General features: G+C 47.8%; 1 protein-coding gene across 1 annotated transcript in view; it reads left to right on the top strand.

Moving 5' to 3' along the window:
* Window positions 1–3403: 3403 nt before the first annotated feature.
* ARHGAP6 (Rho GTPase activating protein 6) overlaps window positions 3404–9587 on the top strand; it is a gene marked incomplete at its 5' end in the record, with an annotated part of 482519 nt that continues 476335 nt past the window's right edge. Inside the window, one exon of the mRNA XM_080831214.1 lies at window positions 3404–3982. Within this exon, the coding sequence (XP_080687340.1) occupies window positions 3404–3982 (579 nt within the window). The remainder of the gene's footprint in view (window positions 3983–9587) is intronic.

Below are 9587 nucleotides of genomic sequence, written 5' to 3'. Positions count from 1 at the left end.
TATTTAAAAGCCATTTATTTCTAGACTACTGGTTATATTGCTTATGAAGCAGGCTGATGAATTGCAAGAAAGATTCTGGGGAGCATGAAACACGACCAGCCATTTTTGAACTTGTTAAATGAAACCCAGATCTTCCTTAATCCAGATGGCAGTCAATCAGAAAGGCCAGTGTGAGTTGGGTCTGTATAAGCAAAGGGATTATATAACAAATAAGAGTAAAATCGGATGCCTTAACTAGGAATGGATAAATATGCCACAAACCACAATGACTGCAAAATAAACCTAATAGCTAGCAGTCAGGTTGGAAATCAAAATAGTTCAAAAATATTTTAAAAATCCAAATAATTTTCTTATGAATGCTTTCTTTCCATAAGTACCACTACATTTCCCCCCATGTTTTAAAAGCTCACATGCTTACACTGGGGTTTGAAAAAGGAGCCCAAAGTTAATTTTATGAATATATAAAGCAATTTATTCATTGTTTCCCGTAGTGAGGCAAGCTTCAGGCTAATAGAGGGTCAAGACCCATTGGAAACAAGATGATGAAAAAAAAAAAGAAATAAGATGATGAATTAACTGGATGTGTCTGCCCCAAGCCCCAAGTACCGGTCCGCTCATTGGTTCTCAACATCCATAACCAGGAATATATGACTTTGTATCTAGAGCACATTCTTAGAAGCCTGACATAATCATGGCAGGGTTGCATTTTCAATTCCATGGTTATCATATGGGTTTAGAGGAATAGAATATATATGAACCATAAATTACATTTGCTCAACCACCTTGAGTTATAAGAAGTTCTGTGAAGTGTGACTTTGTTAACCATCTACTTCAAATGCCAAGATCCAGTGAGGCATAACCAATTCCAGGCAATGGTATCTGAATGGTAGAGATCGTCAGTGTTTTCATTATTAGTGACAAGTTACAGGGTATTGTTAACAAAGGAAAGGGCAGACAAGACCTTCCCTCTTTTACTTCCAATGTGACTTGTTTGAGAGGGGAAGAGAGCAAACACCAACAATCCCCCAAATGTAATTTGGCGCATGTAGTCAGGCAGGGAAGTAACTTTAAACGCTGTGCTTCTCCATACACACGTAATCATCAGCCAGTGGAAATACTTCAGTCTCAGTGTGCTAAGCGATTGACAGCGGTGAGAGTCCTGGGGAATTTGTAACTCACTGTGTCTTCAGGCAACAGATAGGTCATAAAGTTACCAGAAGGAACTCCCTGGATACAGTCTGTCCCACCACATTTACAAAAACCTGTGTAACAGAGATCCCGGGGGCCCAGTGAAGCCTTTTGTGGAGGCGTTGGATTCTTCTTTTAGATTTCATGAAGTACCTCTTTCCTAGATAGTCAGGTATCTAGGAACATCAAACATACTTTTGAAAAAGACAAAATTTTCCCCTGAAAATTTTTTATGGAGTAAAAGAAATCTTCCAAAATCAAAGTTGGACAATTCCTATATACCCACAGCAAGGTGAGCATTTGTGCCAAACACCTGTGTTTGTAAGTTCATTGTAAGTTTTTTTTCTTTAATACAATAAATGGTAGAGGAAAGTTACCTTTACATTCATATATAATTCTCTTCACCCTGAAGTGGTAAGAGGACACACGAACATAGTTTAAAAAAGTACGTAGGCATTTCCAACATTCTGCTCCCCTATTGAGGAGGTTATAAGTTGCGTTGCAAAACCTAAATGTTACATCACAAAGCCCGCTAAGAGGCCCGCGAGGCTTTGAGCTTTTTAGATTCCAGGGGTCGGACAGTAGCTGGAAAAGCTGCTTCCAGACTCGTTTCCAAGTGAGGAACATTGACATCGTCAGCTTTCTTCAGCTTCCCAGGAATGTGGCCGCTGTGCACTTCGCCCAGAGGCATCCCATAGCCGAACCCGGAGACCTATCACTTGTGAGCGCCAGTCTCCGAAGCCTCTGGGCGGACGCTGCTTTGGGCGCTTGCCTCTCACTCACCCCTCCTCCTCGAGTACATTCACACATGACCCTTACTGGGCCAGGACTCCCCCCACCTCCATAGGAGGTCCCGATCTCCAGCCCGTTCATTTGCAGCCAGTGCTTTTGAACTGAAATCTGCCCTTTAAAAAAAAAATGCTGTAGGGGTTGGAAAAGGAGGACAGGAGATTTAACTCCAACTTTAGAGCAACCGTCCTGGGCTGCCCATCTGACACCAGTGGGTGGGGTGCAATCTGACACTTCCTTTCCTTTCCAGAAACGTGAGTGGAGCTGGCGCCCCCTCTATCTGGGGGAGGGGAGACAGGGAGAAGGTCCGAACTTCCGTCCTCACTAGCTATCTCCCCTGGAGACCCGGTATCAGCAGCGAGCTGCGCTCTCGCCGTGCGGCTCCCGGGTTTGGCGCCTGGAAAACTCCACGTTCTGCTTTCTCCTGCTCTTGGCTCCGCCCCAGCTCCAGACCTGGCTTCCCTCCCGCCCTACCCGTCCCGCCCACCCCCTTCCCTCTGCCTCCACTGTGAGCGTGCGGGGACAGCTCCGCTCGAGCTCTGGGCCCACAGCTGGGCTGCGAAGATCCAGAGCCTTTAACCGGTGGGGCTTAGACACTCGCCCCTGGGGCTCTTTCCATAGCTTCCTGAGCGCAGCCAGGAATTCTCTCCCACCGTAGCCACTCAGCCCTTGGGAGGCCCTAGGCGCAGCATTGTCCGTGTCCCCACTTCGTAGCAAGGTTTGCACGCTGAGGGATCCTGGAGCTTGGAGACACTCTCGCACCTAGCCAGTCGGAGGAGTGGGCACAGCAGCCAAGTGGAGGCCAGACGCGCAGCTTCAGGGGCTGGGGCACAAGGACGGTACAGCCCAGGCGCAGCTCGGGCGCCCAACTTCAGAGCCGGAGGAAGTCCCTCTCGCAGCGCAGCGCGGGGAGCTCAACGGACGGTCGGACGCGCCCTGAGCGCACGCACGCCCAGGAGGCCTCCTCCCCAGCCCTCGGGACAGTCCTTAGGGCGCGAGGAGGAGCTTGCTGAAGACTTCGAGGCTGTCCAGAGCCGGCGAGCGGGAGCGCGGCGTCTCCTGCCTCGGCTGCGAAGGGGGAGTGGCGCTGGCGGGCTGGAGCTGGGAACCCAGAGAGCGCCTGACCTTCCTCCTCTTTCTCACCCCTTTCGCGACTTGGGCTCTGGGGGAAAGTTCTAGTGGCCACAGGAGGCCATCCGACCTCTTTCCCTAGAAGGCTGGTGATGGATCTTCTGCTTCTGCACCCGCTGGGGCACTTGGAGCGCGCTGGTGGCGCGTGAGCCGGGCACTGCCCTCCACCGCCCTCGGCCAGCCTCGGGTCAGTCCCGCCTGGCAGCCCAGTCTGAGCCCCCTTCCTTTCCCGGCTTCAAATCGCCAGCGTCCCGAGAGCGGGAAGAGGGTGGCCCTTAGGCACAGTCACGCCGGGATGTCCGCGCAGAGCCTACTTCACAGTGTCTTCTCCTGCTCCTCGCCGGCCTCAGGTGGCTCGGCCTCGGCCAAGGGCTTCTCCAAGAGAAAGCTGCGCCAGACCCGCAGCTTGGACCCGGCCCTGATCGGCGGCTGCGGGGGCGAGGCGGGCGTGGAGGGCAGCTCGCGGGGGGCCACCGGAGGCCGCCTCTGCTCCCCGCTGCCTCCAGCCGAGGGTCTCGGCCCCCGCTCGGCGTCCTCCCCTAGGGGGCCACACCCCCGGGCCAACCGACTCCCACCCCCTAGACCCCTCTGCTCATCCTTCTCCACGCCAAGCACCCCGCAGGAGAAGTCGCCTTCTGGCAGTTTTCACTTTGACTATGAGGTCCCCCTGGGTCGCGGCGGCCTCAAGAAGAACATGGCCTGGGACCTGCCTTCAGTCCTGGCTGGGCCTGGCAGTGGCCGCAGCGCCATCCTCTGCTCCTCCGGGGGTGGCCCTAATGGCATCTTCACTTCTCCCAGGAGGTGGCTCCAGCAGAGGAAGTTCCAGTCCCCCCCCAACAGCCACAGCCACCCCTACGTTGTGTGGAAGTCCGAGGTAGGTAGGGTCCGGTGCTGTGCATTCTCGTGACCCAAGGCTGGACACCCGGGCATTTGTTTAATTCCATCACGTTTACAGCGCCAGGGACCCATTGAGAGGTGTCCATGGTGTGGCTGTCCCTCTTTGGCCGGTTAAATGGTGCCTGGAAATGGGATGTCCCTAGTGGCCACCCATGTGTGTCTTGTTAGGACTTCTTGGCTTCACTTTGGAGCAGTGGTGGGAGCTGCAGGGAGAGCTGATGTGCTGTCCTGTTTGTGCTGTGGGCGATTTCAGAGGGTCGTCTTATCCCTTCATGCACTGTGGATATTTTTCAGAACTCAAATGATCTAATTCCTGTGCTCTTATAAGGATTGGATGTAATGTGTTTTGAAATATGTCTGCCATCTGGTTGTTCTACAGAGAATTCAGAAACATTATTCTGGAGGGTGCTGTTAGTTGTGTGTGTGTTTTGTGTGTGTGTGTGTGTGTGTGTGTGTGTGTGTGTAGGTGTGTGTGTTTGGGTGGTGTGGGGAGTAAATACTAGAATTCTCTAGTTTTGATCTTTTCTTCTCCCTAAAGGTCTAATTTCAGGAATTTATGATACTGAGTACTAGTTTAATCTAGGCGAAAAAGAATCTCTGCTCAGGCTATGAGAGATCATGGAAATATGCCCAAGTTCCACTAAGGGCAACTACTAGTTAGTGAAATATATGCGAATTGGGAATCTTTAATAAACAGGGAACTGAGAGGGAGCTATTTAGTACCTTTAAAATGTTTGCTGTCTGGTTAAGAAGAATGGAGACTAGAGCTCTTGGGAAACTGTGGTTGATGGGTACTTGGAAGGCAGCATGCTTTTAGAGAATAAATAGTAGTTGTTTTAGAAATGAACAACTTCCAATCTCTTTCAGTTCACAAATTCTATAGATTTGCCTTGGATCCCTTTCCATAAGGGAAGGGAGATTCCACCAGTTGTAATTAAATATTTTAAAGTACAGTTAGAATTACAGAAATGAAATGAAATACCATGTAATTGCTGGAGATTTGGACTAAATAAAGGAAACACAACCAAGAAAAACAGTTTGAAAATAGCATCCAAGATCATACCTCGCTCTGTTACCATGAGATAACTATGAAATTTTGGCTTTTAATAGACTGTCTTAGAAAAATCAACAGTCTTAATCAGAAATATTAGTATCACATATTAATAAAATATTGGTTATTATGTCAAAGTAACTTGCTTTTGGGTGGGGAGTATGGATTACAAAAACTAACAAACACTGCTGACTGTTCTGCCTATTTTCCTGAGGAAGATAGGCAGTTGAAAGAAAAGTCAGAGAACAAGAGATTCTCTCCAAACCAGGGAACTCAGCATTAGGAAGAGGATAAAAAATCTAGATGTTGAATTTCTCTTGGTCTTTAAAAGGGGCTGAATTCGTGCTATATAGCAGAAGCACACATTATCAGAATAATCCTGTGAGTTGAGAGGAGAGAGAAATGCAAACGTAAGGCCAATTCTTGGATTGGACAGCCACTGATGTTCACGTTGAAACCCGATTGCATCATTAAGAATGTCTCTGCTTTTCTTAACAGCTGTACATACTTGAAATATAGTATCCAGATGCTGTTGCTGTTATGACCAAAAGGTCTTCTGCTATAGATGATCACGGCTGGTTAGGAATTATCTTCTTATCCACTAAAATCTCATCATCAATGGACAAGTATGTGAACTGCTGCAATACCGGTGGCTTTTCACTGTTCTGTGCAGTATCTGGGCAGTCGGCTAGCTTGTCTACCATAACTTTCACCTCTTTGCACTGGTTAAAACTTAGTACATAGCCATCTAGCAAAAGAACATTTTCTCATCAAATGTTCACGTGGGTGTATGTGTGTGTGTGCACGCACAATTTCTTTAGTCTCAAGGCAGACATGGAGTGACTGGATGGAAGGAAGGTCCAAGGCTGGTTTTGTTTAGTAGAGGCCCAGATATCCTATTTAACCCCTGGGTCTGGGATTTAATGGCCTAGATTGCCTTTCAAAGGTTTAAGGCTTTGGAGCCATCTCAAAAACCAAGGAAATTCATCCGGTTGGGCACTGCTTCTCCTTCTCACTTGCAAACGAGCTGGCTCATCTCTCCTAAAAGCGACTGTTTATCAATAATGTCAAAAGCCCAGCAAATGGACACCTTGCAAGGTTACTTCACGTGGGCTCTGGAGGGGTACTTGGGTTGCTTTGCTTTTCCTGGTTGCTCTGGCTCAGGGTTTCTCGGCCTCTACACTGTTGACAATTATGGCCGGATGATTCCTTGGGGTTGAGGCCATCCTGTGCCTTGTAGGATGTTTAGTAGTGTCCTGGGCCTCTACCCCCTAGATGCCAGTAGCACTCCTCCCCACCAGTGTGACAGTGACAAATGTCTGCAGACACTGCCGAATATTCTCTGGGGGACAGAATTGCCCCAACTGAGAACCACTACACCGGTGAGTTGAACATGAGCTCCTCATGCTGGTATCCAGTGAGTGCCCACGTCAGTGCTCTCAGCTGGCATGAAGTTTCCCTGAGGCCTTTGTCCCCTCCTAAAACCACATGGACCTCTCTTTGGTCATGCGTGCCTCTTACGGTTTATTAACAATTCTGTTTATCTTCCACTGAATCCATAGCCAGACCTGAGAATTCACCCTCATTCAGGTCTAGCCAGTGATGGATCACATTTATTTCTGCTTAGTTCTTTGAGCAGCTTCTTGTTCCTAAAGTGGTTCCTGCTCCCAAGCTTCCCATAAGTGCCTGTAGCTCTGTGCCTTGTGCTCACTCAGAGCTCCCAAATGGCCATTTTATGGCCTAAAACCGGGAGGTATTAAACAAAGTCAGCTATGACTCTATTAGTATTTCCTTACTATGTGTTTCGGGGTTGTTTTAACAAAAATGGATTCCTGGGCATGCTAGAATACCTGTTGAGTAGAAAAAGAGAGAAGGCAAAGGAATAAATGGCGCATGGTGACCCAGTTGGTACATGCTTCTCAACTTGTGTTCTTAGAAGCCCAGCTCTGTCCCTGATTCTGATCTCAGAGGAGTAAGGTCTCCTTCCAACCCTGGCATTCTCCTGATGCTTACGGATCAGAGCTAGGATTATGCTCATAGCTGACTTGGAGCTTGCCAGCTTTGAGAACCCATAATTAACATGATCTCTCTCTACCCATGACTTCTTTTCTTCATTCCTGCCATAAGCACTTCTTGAGCGCAAGGTTTCTCTAGGTACCAGAAATAGAGAGAGGCTAAAATTTGGTGTTGGCCCTTAAGGAGCTCACAGTCTAATGAGGAGGACAGATGGGTTGACCAGTAGGTACAGTGCAGAAGGATCAGGACAGTGGGGGACTGAGCTGTGTGGGGGGTGGGGTGGGGGGGTGGAGGGGGATGATTCATTGTGCTTTGGAGAATTTTGGAAGGCTTCACTGTGCAGAGAACACTTGAACTTGATCTTCAGGGTGCCTGCCATTTAGAAGAAGGAGGGAGGTGATTCCTTGATGAAAGAGAAAGGAGTGGACACACAAAGGCACAGAGGAGTTGGTGACGTCAGAGCGTCCAATGAAGAGCACTTAGTGGCGCTCGAGTGCAGCGCTGGCCTGGAGGAGGAGGTGAGGACATCTGTGGCTTATTTTATGTAGCAAGCAAGTGGCTGTCTATATAGTAACCTAATGAGACCAGAAATCAGGCACATATTTGGGAGATAATAACTGACTATGGGCATGGATGCAAATGGCAGGAAGGCCAGAGCTCCTGGCCCACGCTCCAAGGCCCCTCTTGTTATTAAATGTACAAGGAAGTGAAAGGACGTAAAGTGCTTTTGAAGTTGGAAGTTTGGTAGCCTGGAGCATAGGTTATGTCTCGCTGTGTATTGGATAATAGTGTTCAAAAGTTTGAGTAGCATTCATTATGAAGAGCCGCACTGTGCACATCCCAGGAGTTTGGACTGGACATTTTGTGGGGTGGTGGTTCTCAACCTGGAGGTGACCTCATCCCCAGGGGACATTTAGCAATGTCTGAAGACAGTTTTGGGGTGGTGATATATTAATTTCCTATTGCTGCCATAACACATTTAGTGGCTTAGAGCAACATAAATTTATTACCTTCTAGTTCTGGAGGTCAGAAGTCTGAAATGGGTCTCACAGGGCTAAAGGCAAGGTGTTGGTAGGACTGTGTTCTAAAGGCTCTACGATCTGTTTCCTTTGTTTTTTCAGTGGCTCCCTTCTTCCATATTCAAAGCCAGCCTTGTTGCATCTCTTCCATAGTCCTTTCTCTCTCTGACTCTCTTAAGGACCCTTGTGATTACAGTGGGCTCACCTGGATAATCCAGGCTGTCTCATTGTTCTAAGGTCAGTTGTTCAGCAGCCTTTAACTCCATCTGCAGCCTTAACTCCCCCTTGCCACATAGCCTAACATATTCACGGGTCCCGGAGATGAGGGCGTGGACATCTTCTGTGGGACATTAGTGTGTTTGCCACGGCAGTAGGTGCTCTTGGCATGTAGTGGGGGAGAAGCCAGGGATGCCGCTAAACATCCAGTGATCTACAGGGCAGTTCCACAGCAGAGCATTCTCAGTCCTTCGGTGTCAGGCGTGCCCAGGTTGAGAAACCCTGTGCTAAAGAATGGGGGAAATTGGTGACTTTTTAAAAAAGCATGAGGGTGTAACATGATCAGATATGTATTTTAGAGCGATCAATCTGGTGTCTGTGGGGCGGTGGGAGACAGTGCATTAGCAGAGTGAAACAGGCAGGGGGTACAGCGATTCAGAGGAGGCCGGCATGGGAAAACCATGCCAAGCATCCTACAAACAGATGGGAGTTGGCATATAAACATAATACTTCTGTATTTCTTTTCCACTTTAGCAAATTGTTTCCTGGCATTATTGAACTACTGCTGGGTTTGTCTCTGTAGACTAGTGGTTTTCACCTGTGGGTGAGTTTGTACCCTGAGCACATTTGGCAATACCCAGCAGCGTTTTTGGTCGCCAGAGCTGGGGTATGGGGTCGCTACCTACATCTGGTGGGTCGAGGCCAGGGATGCTGTTAATCATCCTGCAGCATGTAAGACAGGCTGCTGTGGCAAAGAACTATCCTGCTTGAAATTTCAATAGCGCTGAAGTTGAGGAACTTTGTGTAATGTGCTACTTCATATAAGAAACTGAATTCTAGGTTTTGCTTTCCAGTACTTTTTCTCTCATGCTTCTGGCTTTACTTGTTGTCATTTTCTTCTTCTTTTCTAGTATATGTCAACCAGAACTCTGAATTGGGAGAAAAAAAAAAAGCCTTTCCAAAAGATACTGAGGATAGGAAAAAAATGTGGGGTGTCTAAATATATGTGTAGGGAAAAATTGAGTGGTAAATATATAATGGTGGAAACTGGAATTAAAATTTAAAGTGTAGGCAGAGATGAATACTGTTGTTAAAAATAGAGGCTCACTGGTGTCACCGAAGAGGAAGTAATTAGAGTAAGACAGCTTCGCATATGAAATTGACAAAGGGTATTTTACAAGGAATTATGTCTCAAATCAGCATAATGTTGTGAGAACTTATAAATTAGGAAAATAGTTACTCAGCTTTCATATGCTCTCTCTTGGATTATCCCTCTGTTA

This window comes from Martes martes (genome assembly GCF_963455335.1).
Source record: "Martes martes genome assembly, chromosome: X".
Taxonomy (NCBI): domain Eukaryota; kingdom Metazoa; phylum Chordata; class Mammalia; order Carnivora; family Mustelidae; genus Martes; species Martes martes.
The sequence above is the reverse complement of the archived record's forward strand: the minus strand, read 5'-3'. Positions and strand labels throughout refer to the sequence as shown.